Consider the following 16,187-nt stretch of genomic DNA (forward strand, 5'->3'; position numbering starts at 1 on the left):
TCTCCCAACAGATTAGACCGGTCTGACTACTGAAGATATATTAATGATGATTGCTTGGAGGAAAATCTTAACTGCTGCCACACAGATGGTACATTACCCAATATGTCTATTTCTGTTTCCACAAATTGTTTTAGTTGGACCATTACATTTTAGCTTAAACAGTATTGTATGGCACAATGATTAGAAGTCCTCTAAAACCTATTGGATGGCTAATGCCTTGACTCAAACAGTCTGATCGTTCAAATTTTTTTGACTAGACAGTTGGAATGCTGGCCCATGTGTTGGATAGGCATGTATATCAAATATTTTTTTGTAAGAAACATGAGTATGGAAAGATTTAAACTCAAACTTTTATACTGCATGTCAACGTCTCAATCATTAGCCTAAGCCCCATTTGACCATTTTTTTTTTTTTGGGTACTCCTTGTGTCCCAAAAAAAATGTCTTGTTGGAAAAACCCATATTTTAAGGAGTTTGTTAAAGCATTAATCACCCACTAATTCAAACACTGTTTCCAACATTACCCCTATTGGTTTGGCTTACGTGATAGAAGGAAACAATTATGACAAGTGAGTACAATAAATGTGGATGATTAAAAATGGGCATTATGGGGAATCCAACAAAACTTCATATTTTTGTTTTTAAAGTGGACAAACATTTTAGGACAGTTTAAAAAACCCTCAAATATGACTGTCTTTGTCGGACTGATTGAATAATAAAATTGTTAAAGATTAAGTGTAGAGATTGATTCTAAGGAAGATTTGGGAACTGAAGAAATCTGGAAGCAGAACTCAAAAACTCCACAGGTCAAGAACTTGAAGAAATACCTGTGACAGGTTCATGAATCAATGCATAACTAATATGTGGTGCTCATGCTGTCTATCCCTTCAATTTTTTTGTTAAACCCAGGCCGCCCCTAGTAAAATGTGTTGGTTTGGGAAATGAGTCACAGAAAGGTGAACAGATGTGATAGACTGCAATGGAGTGCAGAGAAATTTTATTTTTCAACTGAGGAATCTGTATGTCATCTCTTCCTCCACTATCCTTTCACGAGGGCAGTCTGGAACCAATTCTTGATGTTTTGTATGCTCAAATGGAATCCACAAAGCTTTTGACTCCATTCGTTGGGACTTCATTTCCCAAGCTCTTCTGAAGATGTCATTTCCCCCCACCTTTGTCAACTGGATCCATTTCTGTATTTCCACCCCTCGCTTCTCTGTTCTTCTCAACGGCAGCCCCGCCGGCTACTTCTCCTCCTCTGTAGGTATTCGTCAGGGCTGTCCTCTCTCCCCCTTCCTTTTTTGCCTTTCCCCCGAGGTCCTCTCTCGCAGTATCCAGTCCAAAACGGACCTTCACCTCATCTCCCCCATTCCCAAATGTAAACACACCAAACTAACCCACCTTGCTTTTGCTGATGACCTTATGATATTCTCTAAGGCCGACCCAACCTCCGTTCAATCCATAATGGCTTCCCTTCACCTTTTCCAGGAGCTCTTTGGTCTCTGCATTAACCTCCTTAAATCTCAAATCTTCTTAGCCGGGGTCCCTGACAACTCCAAAGCGTCCCTTTTAGCCATCACTGGTTTCTCTCCTGGAACCCTCCCGGTTCGCTACCTTGGCCTCCCCTTCATCCCAGCCAGATTTTCAGCCCATCATTGTAACCCCATCCTTGACCTCCTCCGAAAGAAGCTTCAGATTTGGAAAGCCAAACTCTTATCTTACGCGGGCCGCCTCGAGCTCATCAGATCGGTTCTCCAGTCCTGTTACATCTATTGGAGCGGTGTTTTTGGCCTCCCCAAAGCTACCATAAAGGCTGCTGAGTCTATCATGTGTACTTTCCGTTGGGAAGGTGTGGACTCTACCAGGTTTCTTCATCCCTTGAGCTGGTCCTCCACATGTCTCCCCAAACCCGAAGGGGGTCTCGGTCTCAGAAGGATCAAGGACGTCAACATGGCTGGTTCCATCAAGCTGCTTTGGAAGCTTCTCACCAACAAGACCAGTATCTGGACCTCCTGGGTGTACGCAGGGCCTCTTCATAGAGACTCTATTTGGACTATCAGCCCTACCCCTGACTCCTCCTGGATTGGCGCAGCATTCTTCAAGTGAGGCATATTGTCAGGAGTGCTATATCATGCAAGATTGATGATGGGCAGCAGACTTACCTTTGGCTTGATCAGTGGCACCCTTCAGGTGTCCTTGCCTCCATAGTCAGCCCCCGCGTCATGTATGCTTCAGGCTTGGACAGATTTGCCCCTCTGGCCTCCATCATCTCCAGAGGCACGTGGTCACCTCCCCCCTCCCCCCTCCCCCCTCCCCTTGCTGATTTATGGAGATCCCTCCCCCCTATCCCCCCTGGCCACAGGGGCAGAGGTGATACCATTATATGGCTCCCATCCCCATCAGGCATCTTCAGCTCCCACTCCGCTTGGGACATGGTTAGACATAGAGGGACGCCCCGTCCTTGGCATAAAGTGACTTGGTTCAAAGGGCACATCCCTCGCCAGAGTTTCACCGCTTGGCGTGCCTTGGCAGACTGCCTTCCCACCCAAGCCTTTCTCATACGCCGTCACATGCAAGTCTCTCCCAGTTGCTGCCTCTGTTGGAATGGGCATGAAGACACAGACCACTTGTTCTTCACTTGCCCTTTCACAGCCTCCATTTGGAACCAGGTTCTCCGTCATTGCTGGTCGGCTCGAAGAAGGCCATTCCCCCTATCTAGGGAATGGATTTGGATAGATATGACTTTTGGAAGGAACTCGATTTGTGACATTGTGGGCAAGCTCGCCTTTTGCGCTACTATTTCCCATATTTGGATGGAACGCAATCTTAGAAGATGGACTTCCAAATCCCGCTCTTTCGATAGGATTTGGAAGGCCATCTTATTTGATGTGTCAGCTAAAGCTTGCTCCCTCCCCCTTGGTAGTGTTAAAGATACCCCAAGGAACAAGCTGATTGTTGTCTCCTGGGGTCTTCCTACCTCCATTTTGTGTCCCAGCTAGTCTCTAGCTTCAGTTTTGTTGGCCCTCGAGCTTGTTCATCCCCTCTCCTTTCTTCGTAATTTAAATTTTCATTCATCCAAAAAAAAAAAAAATGGAATCCCCTGCTGGGATCAATGATCTAATGGGGTTACAGCAGTCAATTCTCCTTTGCAAGAAGGAAATGCTTCTTTAGAGATATTTATTTCTTGTTACCCCTTTGAACTTGAGAGGAGAGGAACAACTGGATGTTTAGGGATGTGAGGGCTACTCGGGAGGTTTTTGACATTATTATAGTGAGAAAGCAACATATGCTTTCATCATAGTTGTCATGGCGTCGCCATATCGACGCCATGGCAGCGCCATGGTGTCATATCGCTGGAGAAGTGGGCATATCGACCACCGATATGAATGATGTAACAATATCGACCGATATGGCCTCCATGTCGTCGCCATGGCGCCGCCATGGACGCCATACCACGACATATGGCCATATCGGGCAACATAGTTGTTTCAAATTATAAAACTTACTTTTTTAACAATAATTTTTTTTAACCATTTTTTATTTTAATGCTTTTTCCTTGACACAAAAAAAAATTTAAAAAAACATCAAACAGAAAACACTAATATACTATTGACTAATACACAATCACATATTCATATCAGCAATTTTTTTTTATTATTTAGATGGGTTGTTTATTAGCTTTATCCACTCAATATAAATTACGTTCTTGTAATTGTTTTTTTGTTTTGTTACTTTTGTAGTCACTTCCATATGAATCATATCTCAACTCATGATTTTTCAACTTTATTATCAGCAAGACTATTGCTATCAATTATTTGATAATCCATGATTTCATATACACTAATGGATATTACACTTTCATGAATTAAACCATAATAGATTAGTAGTACACTTTCATGTTAATTTTTGATGTTATAGGGTATATATTATAGCATACTAAATGACATTAAAAATAGAGAAAATAAAAAATAAAACATGGTCGATATGATCGCCATGGCAATGCCATGGCGGGCGACATGTCGATATATCGACATTACACCCCTCCACCGACTTGGATCGACGACGTGACAACTATGGCTTTCATTAGAGTAGTGTTCAGAGATCACATGGGCAGTGTTCTTCTGTTCTTTTAGTGCCTCAATTGGAAATGCTGGTTCTATCTCAAGGTGGCCATGGGTGCAGATTTTTACTTTTGGGTGGACTGACATTTTGAAGGAGGAGATTATTCTGTAGTCATTGGCTGGTTGCAATCTATTTCTGCTGGTCCTAGCAGATACAGATACCTTATGCAGAAAGGTAGATTCTCATGACTGTTGGCTAATGTCTCATTCTCTTAGAGGGCGAGAATGGCCACTTCCTGAGCTGATGAGGTAGCCAAAGTAGGGATTAATAGGGAAAATTTGAATGTGGTTGACTTCCAGATAGTTTAGACCCTTGTGGGGTTTGGGCCCGTGGGCTCGGTTCTTGTTTATTTAGTCTGGACAGAAAATAAAACTTCAACGTACCCAATTTCAACAAAAATAGAACAAATCATTAGTTGCTCTCGAGTATGGTCCTAAATTTCAGTTGAAAATCCGAAATCTCAACGGCCTGTTTCAGTTTCGAAAAAGGTCGAAACTGAAACATGGGTTCACTCCGCTAGAAATCAAAGTTTTGGTTGGCATTTTGGTCGAAGTGCCCAAAATTCCAAAACGTTTCGGCCATTTCACGTTTCAAAGCCCTTTAGATATTACTCTATTTTGAAAAATGAGCTCGAAATTTCGACAGGTTTTGCGGGTTTGGACTGAAACCACTGGAACCCCCTTCCCCCCCCCCCCCCACCCCAAAAAAAAAGGTGGATTTTTGTCTCTTTTCATACCCAACCCTCCAACCATATCAGTCCAGTCCACCGAGCAGCTACGGTGGGTTTACACATGCATCTTCATGGACTGGCTAGTGGCTATCTATTTCCTAGGTTGGGTTACCGAGAGTATGTTGAAGATGACACCTATAGGTCTGCTGTGTTGGATTTGAAGTGTTCCTTCAGCCATACTTTGACATGGCCGCCATTATGATACAGTTGGAGTAATGGTTCCACTGGAGCAACAATATTCCAGTGGTTTCGAGCCTCCCCGGAATTCTATGTGGTGCTGACATAGACTTAGGGGTGTCAAAAATAACATGTAAAAGGGTGCACCCAGAGCATGACGCTCCCACCACTGCGGGGTTTGGGGAGGGTCGTAATATATGCGTAAGGTCCTCGAGGCTGTTTATAACATGTAACTTATATAATTGTACTTGCTCTTAATGTTGGTGTACTGTTAAATGGTTCTTTTTCCTTGGTACATATTTTACTCTTGACATTGGTGTCCTGTTAAGTGGTTCTTTTTACTCTTGTTGTAGCTGCTGTTGTTGATACAATAGGCTACCTCGGGTCAAAAGCCAAAATACCATTTTTTTTGTATGTTTTTCCCCCAATCTAATGGTTTGAATATGTGTAATTCAAATGGTTGACCACCGAAATGTTTATTTCGGTCTTTTGATCTAAATGGACCAAATTTCAACCGAAATGTCGGCATTTCACAATACATTTTGTTTTTGACCAGGGTGAAAAACCTGGTCGAAATCAAAATCTCAAACCTTGTTCTCGAGTGATCAGTATATGCTATTACAAGTTTGGTTGTTTGAATCCAGAACTTGTATATTGTTTTGTCAGTCTGGAATGTTCCTGAAGATGGTCATTTTTCAACATGGCTTACAGTGTGGAGGAATTTCTCATAGTAAACACTTTTAACATATTGCCAGGACCTATCCTTCAGTTATCCAAATTAGAGCAGCAGAGGACTCCAGACCTAGAACAAATTTGGTGGTAATCAAGTATCTATATCCAATTTCTGCGGACTTCTCATGAACTTCATGACCATGATGAGGAAGTCTTCTCCATTAAGAAAATGTAGTAAATTTTGTCCAGGATCAATAGCTTGCTCTCTTGTTGAAGGATCCAGTTCTTACTGATAAAGCTCTTGATCTTGATAAGCACATGGCATCCTTTACAGAAAAATTTTGGCAGGTTCCCCTTGGTAAAGGAGGATTCTTGCTTTGGAGAACTGTTGTGTTGAAGAGGAAATGAGACACCTTATGAAACTCAGCAGCTTTTCATTCTTATTATTATGAGGCTACACAGCTTCCTTGCTAAACGGAATGAAAGTAAGGAAAGAACTCTTTCACGGGAGTAGAAACAAATATGGGACAGAAAAAATGAACTGGGGTTTTACCACCAGAGACCAAGAACCAGGGTGTAGAATACCTTAGACCTTGGATATTCCAAAGGCCTTAGCTACAATGGTGCTTGAGGCAAGGAATCTATGTAAATCTCAATTCTAACATTTTTCTCTAAGAAATAGGGCTCCTTTCCAAAAAACTGGATTAATTTTGAAATTCTTTTCATGCTCTAAAGTTGCAGCCTTTTTCTGATTACTCATGCTTCTAGTGGCAGGTCTTAGATGCTAGTGATCTTCATGTGTCTGCTGGACAGCAACAGCCCACATTGAGTTCACTTGTTTGTCTTCTTAATTCTGTTACAATGGCTCTTGAGAGAGCTGCTGAGGAAAAATCCTTACTGTTGAACAAGGTAGCTTGATTTTTGTGAATAAACTTTACCATTGTTTGATTTCCTTTTCATCTGGTACTCACATCCTTTTGGAATTCAATCATCTCTGCTAATTACCTTTATGGTATCTTAGATTCAAGACATTAATGAATTATCAAGGCAGGAGGTTGATGAAATTATTAATATGTGCACACGACAAAATTGTGTCTCATCATCTGACAATATTCAGAAAAGGTATGCTGCATGCTTTGGCTTTGCTTGAATTTTGACTATAGCAGAGTACAATTTCAATATACTCTTCTCACGACTCATTTAATAACCTACTCTACATCTGGTATGATAACCTAGCATTTTAGCCTATTGAATTTCATCAAGGCGTTAAAGGTATTTTTCTCGGTTAATTAACGTAGTGATTGGACACAAAATTTTCAGATCTACATACAATTCATGCAATGTAGTTGGGAACAGATTCCTGAATAAATTGTTTGTAACTTATACACAGAGGCATTGTTGTTGAGGCATTGCCTAGGAAACTAGGCGCCCAAGGGTGTCCACGGGATACCATCCCAGACGAAATATAATTACGTTTTCGCATAGGCAACAAAGCTACAGGCAAGGCATGGTTATGTGAATAACCACATTGAGTTAGCCAAGCTTTTGACCCAAGACAGCTCATGTTTACGTATAAATACTGTATTATTATTATTTCCTTCTTTGTCCCTATACCATTGATATACTGACCAGCATACTGATGGCGAAAAAATTGATCCAACATGTGCACCAGCCACCAAGCGGCCACCTTGGCGGTCATCAAGGCCACCAACCCAGCCCTGGTCTAGGGCTGCGGCATAGGCATTTTACAAAGATATTGAACAGAAGTAGTTCATAATTACTTCAATAAGTGCATACATACTTCCAAGTTTTGAGCATTCTTGTTTTTGTAATTCAAAAGATTTCGTTGGTGGAATTTATGCTGGCAAGATTTGGTATCACACATGGCTTGAGAACTGCTACCGATGGAACCAATTCATGGTCATCTGTTGTACCTCTTGCATTTCTTGTAGGTAGTGATTTTCTGATGCCCACTTTCTGATGCCCATTTTCATGTGGCTTTTCATTGTGCTTTCTTCAATGTAGGAGGTACATTGCAATGGTAGAAATGTGCCAGGTTGCTGGCAATAGGGATCAGCTTATTTCTCTACTCCTAACGCTTGCAGAGCACGTTCTCAATATTATTCTTATCCATTTCCGGGACAGGTAGAACTTCTCAATAATCTGTTCTTTTCAGTGGATATTTGCCAAAAAAAAAATAAAATTTTTATTTTCTCGTGACAGTGCTACCATTCCTGAATCTAGAGAAAATACAAAAATGATTACACACAGTTCCTATGATGAATCCAGACTGGACACATCCTCATTATGTGGAAAGTTACTTCCAATTATAGAGAGACTTGAATCACTAAGTGAGGTATGGTTTATCATTGTCTCTATAAACATTCTGTGCTAAGTTAGTTGTTTACCTATGTTACCCGGACGCTTCAAATTATGAGCCGCAGCCCTGTTGCACCTATGCCTAACTAATGTAGGCTTGGGTTCAAGGAAACCCTAATTTTCTTGCCCAAATACCTTTCAAGCAGAAATTACAAATCTGAGATAGTTTTCCAGACTAACAGAATATGGCTGATCAGAAATTAATGGCCAAAAAACCATATTCCATCTCCTCAAAAATCCGTTCACATGATATCTTTTATAGATTTGGAATAAGAAATCCCACTACTGAACTTTGTCCCTCCATAATGGAAATTCCAATTCTGAAACCCAAAAATTAGAGACTTCCAACTTGGAAAGACCACCCTCCTAAATCAGGGACTCCCAGAGCAATCCATATATCGTTACTTAATGCAAACTCAAAACCCACCCTACATGGAGGCTCAGCCCCATTACGAATTAAACCCATGATCCTATCGCTTGATAAAGTCCTGAACCCACGATTAAAAAAATAATAATAAATGAATTAAGAAACTGTTGGGACCTAACTGCATCAACAAGAGTCCGGATCTGCTCCCCACTTAGGGATGGTGGGGACAGATCTGAACTCTCCATGGGATGTGGGTCCCACAGCCCCTCTGTCCGTACTGCTTCCCACTGGGTAGCTGATCCCAACTCCATCAACAACACTTTGTGTGCCTATGAGAATGCAGTAAATGGCCTCTTTGCTGTGTGCCTGTCAGGTAAAATAATTTGTTCAATCTCATCAAAAAAAAAAACAAATTTGTTCAATAGGTCTCATCTGTCTGCTGTTCTAATATTTTGACTTTTTCTTTGTGGAAAGTGATTGGAAAATTCAATTTGCATGACTCTTGAAAGTGGACTTTGATTTCCTAGCCGTTACGGTAAATATATGGGATTTGTTTACTGATATCAAGACAAGACCAGGAAGCTAGCCTAGTATTTTAAACCAATCCAATTAGTGGTAGGAAAGTACTGGGTATTTATATTCTTGAATTCCCTCGGAATTTTTTTTATTCCAACCCCCTTCACAACAGAAAAAGAAAAAGAAAGAATAAAATTAAAAAAAAAACAAAATTGTTGGGATGTTAGAAATAGAGACACAACCAAACCGGTCCTAAACCGAACTTTGGCTTAATGGTTTGGCCTAAGTACCAGTCTGAAACTGGTTCAGTCCAACCGAAACCAGACTGAACTGACCAATTCACAACCTCCTGGTGCTGCTATATAATGAGAACCCTTTTTTGGTTTGGTCTTTATCATGAACATGAGTTTCTACTTTCTACACTACATTTTCCATTAACATTCTGGGTAAGAATCCCCTGAACTTCTAATTTGGTTGGCTTAATAAATTGCTGATATATTTCTTTGGCTGGTGCTTCTCTTAGGGTAAAACGGGCCACAATCTGAAGGTGTTCCGTAGATTAGTGACTTCACTCAAGGAAGTGACAATTCAACATCTGTCTCTCTCAGAAATTTATTGACGTAATTTGAGATAAACTTGAGGTCGCATAAAGTTGACATAGTTATGTAAATCTGTATCATTACTAAATTGCACCTTCCCTCTGTTTTGGAAGAGGTGAATATAGATATCATGGGTCGCTCAAGATACCAGTTATCCAGTTAGTTTCTTATTTTCTTTCTGGATACATCTTCTTTTAAGGTGAGTTCCTCTATTGATGGCAATGCCGCAGGTGGGGGTTTCTCATTTTGTTTGGAGATCTTTTGTACAGGATATTTGATATCTTATGTCATTTATGAATGGGTTGGGTTTTCTATTGATGGTGGCCATGCCGAAGGTTGATACCCAATCTGATCCTGGTCTACCCTTCTCTCTGTTGATGGCCATGCCGAAGGTGGTGGGGATTCCCAGAGTTTTGTATTCCGTCTGGGTATGCCTAGACGTTAATCCTATATTTTTTCTTTCTTAATATATTCAATGCTGACCTTATAGCAAAAAAAAAAAAAAATTCAAAATGCTGGTATGTACTCGAAAGGTGTAAGTATCTACAGCTTGAAAATTTCTTGGTGTTATATTTATGCAATCCATTTAGTTGAAAACCATAAGAAAAGCACATTTGATATTGGATGCGTGATAACCTGAAACTATTCTCATGCGTCCTGTTTCTCTATTGTTTCCTGATTCTAGACCTTACCTGATGTTAATACAAGGACATTCACCATTGATAAATGCACAAGTCATCCCATTAAAGTCAGATGTGAATGAACTTTTGGTGATGACCTGAGAGGATCAAATAGACTGAGTAATATTGGCTCACATTTATCGAAATGGAAAAAAAAAAATTTCATAAGCCACATGAATACTTAGAAAATACAGTGGTGTTTTTTTCCCCTGGGTCAAAATATCATGGGACAGGAAACTAGCTTTTGGGAATGGGATTGGTCTCCATCAATTCCAATTTGAATCAGATGAGAATTGGTTGGATTTGGCAGAACTCGGCCATTATGATTTTGCCGGAACTTGGTTACTAAGAATTAGGGATGATTGGAATCGCTGGTACTCGATTCTGATTCGAAAAAGGCCTCCATTGGAGATGGTAATATATGTCATTTGACATGGATTGGCCCTATAAAGGCAACTAGGCATTGAAGAGATGGAGGTTTGGAGCGATTCCAAGGGCAACTGTGGAGTGCCATAAGGATTCCAAACTGATGCAGCTAGTTGGTTCAATGATGCAGGCCCAGATCTAGACTATGAAACCAGCCCGTGCAAGCAGCCCAAGGACCAACTCGGTTGAGGTTTTCTCCCGTTGCATCATTGTCCAGTCTGTGGTTGCTACATCATCCACGATTTTTTTGGAGCTTCCTCGCATTAGTTTTGGAAAGTGTTTGACATGAAAGAGAGAACAAGTGTACTAAAAAAAAAAAAAAAAAAAAAAGAAAGAACAAGGGTAGGAAGCATAGAAGACCTAACTGATTTCTACAGTGATCTATATTCCCATCCCTATATTTTAGGAATTAGAAAGTTTATTTGTATTTTTATCTGCTCCATTTCCTACTTGCTCAATTTCCCCAAGTTCCTCTAATAGAGGGAGGTGGACCCCACCTGGGAAGGGGTAGGATGGTCATTTTTGCACCGTTCTATTAGAGGAACTTGGGGAAATAGACCTGCCTAAGAAATGGAGCAGATAAAGGTCCTTATTTAAGAAGATTTCGGTTTTTAGAAGAAATGAGATCATTATCTCCTCCATTTCCCCGAGTTCCTCTAATAGGGGGGATGACCACCCTAACCCTTGCCTAAACACACTGCCCGGGTGGGGTTCACTCCGCCTATTAGAGGAACTTGAGGAAATGGAGCAGCTAATTCCCTAATGTTGCTCCACAAAGGAGACAATTTGGATCCTCTATTGCCGAGCTGCCCGGTAGGACCGTGCTGCCCAGACATGGTGTAGCATATAATGTCTGTTTTACCCTTTTCCAAAAGCCTTGCCTGAGTGGGGGTAAGGCAATCATTGCACGAAACACCGTATTTGGACAGCACGGTCCTGTTGGACAGCTCGGCAGTAGAAGATCTGGATCCCAAAGGAGATTGAGGCAGATAGGGAGATATTCTATTCCCTTTTTTTTTTCAAATGTTATCTTTTACTGAAACATCTAGCCGCCACTTCGACGTCCCTCCCCCCCCCCCCCCATGCGCCCCTCTTCCCTCCTTGGGACTAATTTTGAGGAGAGATAAGATTTGGGCGGCCTCTCTCTCTTTAATTGGATTTTGTTATTTTTGGTAATTGTTTCCAAGAAGCAATGAGATATTAAATAATATTCTATTATTTTTATGGGAAAAAGATCTCTACTTGGTGGTCTTTCCTATGCCTTCTCATAGATCACCGTGAGATGATGCCTCTGCCCCTAGTAGATGATACCCAGGTGTGCTCACCCATTGGTCTAGACGCTTGTGGAGGGACCATGCGACCAAGTAGAGATCTCTTGCCCTATTTTTATTTTAGATTTTTAATAAGAAATTCAAAGCAAAGGAAGGGAAATTAGGGCTGCCATCAAGGGCAGCTCTAGGGTACATTTTCGGGTCCCTTGTTTTTTTTAAAATGTTATTTAAATGTGTCAAAGATCCCAATATTGATTAGGATTACCTGGCTAAGTGTTTACAAATTTTCTTGTCAGCTTCTATTTAATTTCAACCCTATCAGCTTTAGGAGTAGAGGTTTGAGATTTAGAGTTTTAGTTTGAACCTTAAAGTGTTCCACCCCTTAATCCTGAAAGCTACATTGCATTCTTAAAGAGTTACAATTTTTCTATGTTTTAAAAGAAACATGTTAAACCCCTTGAAACCACAGAGAGTTCACTACAACCCTGAAGAGTTGTAGCTTTCCACTTGGGATTTCTTTGTTCTCGTGTTCATGTCCGTATTCACAGTTGCACAACTGGTAAAGTGTGTTCTTGATTCTCCCGATTTGTAGATTCCAACGAGGTTTACTTCATTCCACCTCCTTGCTTCCTAGAAATTGAACTTCTAAAAACTCATACCCCATTAAGCTCACCAAAACATGCATTTTGTCAACAAACAGTCAATGGGTAATAATTAGTCAACTTGTCCCAACAGCTTTTGCTGCGCATGCAGCCTAGGCAGGGTGCTGGACAGAATCCTTTTGGTTCAGAGTGGTGAAATATTTGGCAACAGAATCATTATTCTATTGAAGTGTGGCAATGGAAAGCTCAATATGGAAGATGTGAGGACTATTTCTCTAAAAAAAATCGATCAAGAAGATCCTTCCAAACAACAATGATATACAAATTCTATTCTGCATAGAGAATGGAAGAAGCAGGGTCTTGATGTGGAGAGTTGAGCAGCCATGAGACTACCATGTTGTGAGCCCATAGCCATGTGAAGGAGAGAACCATCCATAAAACCCATCTTGTTGCAGTCAAGGCCATTTTCATGGCCGGCACTGTTAGAACAAGAGTTGGCTTAAAACTTCAAGGCACGTTACAGAGTCACTTTCCTTAAGATGAAATTCGTCCCTACAATCTGATGCAAATAGGTTGCAGACGAATTGTCTCCCAAGATACAGTGAAGCCTCAAACAAAGTTGATTATCTTGGCTGCGTATTGCACAAACGAAGCCAAGAACGATATCAGAAAGCCTTTTGAGAAGCAGAAAAGCCAGAAGCATAGAAATCTGTTCCTACAGCAAAACAGATTTCCTGCAAGAACAACTTTGAGAATGAGGAAAAGAAGATAACGTTTTTGGATATATTTCAAATTTGAAATATCTCTGGTTATTAATAAGCCACTTGGCACCTGTTCCCAACAAATGGATTCTTCCATCTTTGAATCTAGTCCGTTAGATCGTAACTGTATGATCTAAGCCATCCAAAAATATAACAGTCATAACTGTTGATCAACTGTATACATTGATCTTATCCAGATTCAAATCGGACCACTAGATCAAAAGGAACGGTCTAGATCAGATCTTGCTTGAAGCATGCAAAGTGCTAAGTGCACGCGCCACCAACACCTCTACAGCCCACGCCATGTGTGCACGTACTCGTTCGGACGAAAGTCCTCGCACATACATCATAGCATCCACCTTGTTTATTAACTAAAACAATAGAAACAGCTTTATTAATTATACTCTAGTATTCACCTTTACGTTTCCTATGTGGGACTATTTCCAACATCATTATGTTGAAAAACTCCACCAGGCTCCATATAGGGAATGGTTATAGGTGTGTGGGAGAGAGAGGAGAGAAAATAGAAAATAAGATAAGAAACCTATATTGATTAACATGAATTAGACTAATTCTTATGGATTTTCCAATCATTATAAACACTTGAAAGAAGTTGCACAAATTGTTAGGAACCAAACTCCATTTTATTGAATCGATTAGCAATAAGAGATCAAAGAGACTTCAATACCAAAAAAATTTTAAGATAGACATTTCACAGGTGGATTACAATTTGTAGCTGTTCCATGGGCATTAATGCATAAAGAGTAAGTCTCTTTGCCTGGAACTGTTGATGTGATATTGATTTGGGTCATTTCAATGTTGTAGCAACCCATGCTATTACTGCACTTCAATGTGATGGCATTCTCTGCAGTTGTAGTCCCTTGCACTCCTATGTATTTGATGTCGCTCACTTCAATGTCTGAACCCTTCATTATCGTTCAAAGCCAATACATCAAATGTAAATAAAAACACATTAGTTATTTCATAGTTGGAAAACTAGGTTTTGACTCGTCATCCTAGTCAAATCAAAATTTTGAAAAATCTGATCAAGAGTCATGTAGAGTGTAGAGTGTAGACTATGTCAAGGTAAAAAAAAATGGTATTCTGAATTTTATTAATTTATACATATTTATGGTATTAAAATATTAAAAAATGTGACTTGTCTTGACTGGGTTTGACAAGACCGAATCACCAGGTTTTTCTAAAAGACGAGTTAAGTCAGAAAAACTGGTTTTCCATCTATGATTTTAACAAATACATATGCAATTCATTTAGAATAGTTCACTCTTCTTAGTCCTTACATCTTGCAAGTAATTAGGGTAATATTGGTCGATGACGATGGGGTTGTTTACTGCTGAAAGTGTAATTTGCTCGAAAGAGATCTTCCTTGCATATCCAGATCCACTCTAATTAGAATAACAAGAACAGAAATTGAGTTAATAACAGCTATAAATAAAATAAAAAAATTTATATATTGCTTAATTAAGCTTAGTTGCATGTTCTAATAATTCTTGATTTACCTGCCATGTCTTGATCCTTGCTCCATTCATGGTTCCAATGAAAGTACAATCTTTCACATGGACTTCTTCCACTGTTTCATGAGCTCCATTTGCTCCTAAGCTTCCCACACTACAAGGATAGATATAGAATGTTTGTTTTCTTTTTTAGTAATGTCAAGCATAACCAACCAATTAGGCTTAATAAAGTGATGATATTGATCAATTATGGTTCTTAACAGAGGAGAAAAAATAAAAGCAAAACTAGTAATTAATAAATAAAAAAAAATTATTAGGGACTAAGGTTGTGTTTGGCATTTATTTATGAAAGAGTTCCTCACAATGCTAGTGTGGGAGGAATCTCCCACACCACACTAGTGGTGTTGCAGAGAACAATATCATCCACATGAAGGCTACATATATGGTTGAACAAAAGAAAAAAATAAAAATAAAAATAAAGAAAAACCATGTGACAGGGCAAGAATATAGTAGCATCTAAGGGATTTTTCCCTTTATTGTTTCAATCATTTTTTAATAAGAATTTAGGGGCTAGCCCGGGTCTCAGGTAATATTTGAGTTAAAAAATAAATAAATAAATAATAAAAATAAAAATAAAAAACTTTATAAAAACTGAAAGGTGATGAGTTTATGAGTTGTCTTAACCTTATGCCATGGCCTGGTCCACATGTAACCTTGGTAATGTTGATAAAAGAGGTGCCACCATTAATGGCCACACAATCATCACCTGTTACATATTGGACACATGAAATCAAATTAATTAGCCAATTCATACACAATATGGACTCATGGAGGGCTATAATGGCGAGAAAAATTGAAAAGAATAGGAACAAAATAGTCATAAAAAATATATAGATACCTGTACCAATGTAAGAGTCATGGATTAGAACTTGGGTTGAGGATGCTATGTCAATACCATCAGTATTTGGGCTGTTTTCTGGTGCAATGATATTGACATATGAAATAGTTACTCCATTGCAGCCATTAATGGAGATATGGTTTCTTGGGCTGTTCAAATGCTTTAGTCCACTTAGTTGAAGACCATTACAACTATGGAATACTAGTGCCTGCATGTAAACATTTTAGAAGATTTTAAGGCCATAATGGTGCATTTTAGTATTTCACCTTTGTGCTCAACTTGGTTTAGACTCTAGACTCTGGACTATGATAAGGTGGAACCCATGCAAGACTATATCAACTCATATCAAATCATTAGCTGCTTTGATACTAGAGATACAAATCTTGAGAGAACTTAAACTAAAAAATCGGCTTACAAGGTGAGGGAACCCAAGACCATATCAACCTATACCAAATCACTTTCATAACCGATGTGGGATCAGCCTTTCATATGACTAATATGAGATAAGTCTGA

General features: G+C 39.6%; 2 protein-coding genes across 5 annotated transcripts in view; one reads left to right on the forward strand and one right to left on the reverse strand.

The window, feature by feature from the left end:
• The window catches only part of LOC122649970 (nuclear pore complex protein NUP205), a 124,214-nt gene that overhangs the window by 99,194 nt on the left and 8,833 nt on the right, over positions 1-16,187 (forward strand). For 2 of the 4 annotated variants that reach the window (XM_043843237.1, XM_043843240.1), the window contains exons 41-46: positions 6,475-6,609; positions 6,722-6,822; positions 7,726-7,845; positions 7,924-8,056; positions 9,486-9,648; positions 10,067-10,227. In XM_043843237.1, the coding sequence (XP_043699172.1) occupies positions 6,475-6,609; positions 6,722-6,822; positions 7,726-7,845; positions 7,924-8,056; positions 9,486-9,581 (585 nt within the window). In that variant the 3' untranslated portion in view covers positions 9,582-9,648; positions 10,067-10,227. Of the gene's footprint in view, positions 1-6,474; positions 6,610-6,721; positions 6,823-7,725; positions 7,846-7,923; positions 8,057-9,485; positions 9,649-10,061; positions 10,228-16,187 lie in introns of those variants that run through there. The other 2 variants (XM_043843238.1, XM_043843239.1) reach the window with 2 other exon arrangements.
• The window catches only part of LOC122650990 (probable polygalacturonase At3g15720), a 34,603-nt gene continuing 31,621 nt past the window's right edge, over positions 13,206-16,187 (reverse strand). Inside the window, exons 6-13 of the mRNA XM_043844341.1 lie at positions 15,675-15,882; positions 15,461-15,542; positions 14,822-14,930; positions 14,603-14,707; positions 14,018-14,227; positions 13,589-13,672; positions 13,372-13,434; positions 13,206-13,274 (exon numbers count right to left, since the gene is read on the reverse strand). Coding sequence (XP_043700276.1) covers positions 13,206-13,274; positions 13,372-13,434; positions 13,589-13,672; positions 14,018-14,227; positions 14,603-14,707; positions 14,822-14,930; positions 15,461-15,542; positions 15,675-15,882 — 930 coding nt within the window. The remainder of the gene's footprint in view (positions 13,275-13,371; positions 13,435-13,588; positions 13,673-14,017; positions 14,228-14,602; positions 14,708-14,821; positions 14,931-15,460; positions 15,543-15,674; positions 15,883-16,187) is intronic.

Source organism: Telopea speciosissima, chromosome 2 (assembly GCF_018873765.1).
Source record: "Telopea speciosissima isolate NSW1024214 ecotype Mountain lineage chromosome 2, Tspe_v1, whole genome shotgun sequence".
Lineage (NCBI taxonomy): Eukaryota > Viridiplantae > Streptophyta > Magnoliopsida > Proteales > Proteaceae > Telopea > Telopea speciosissima.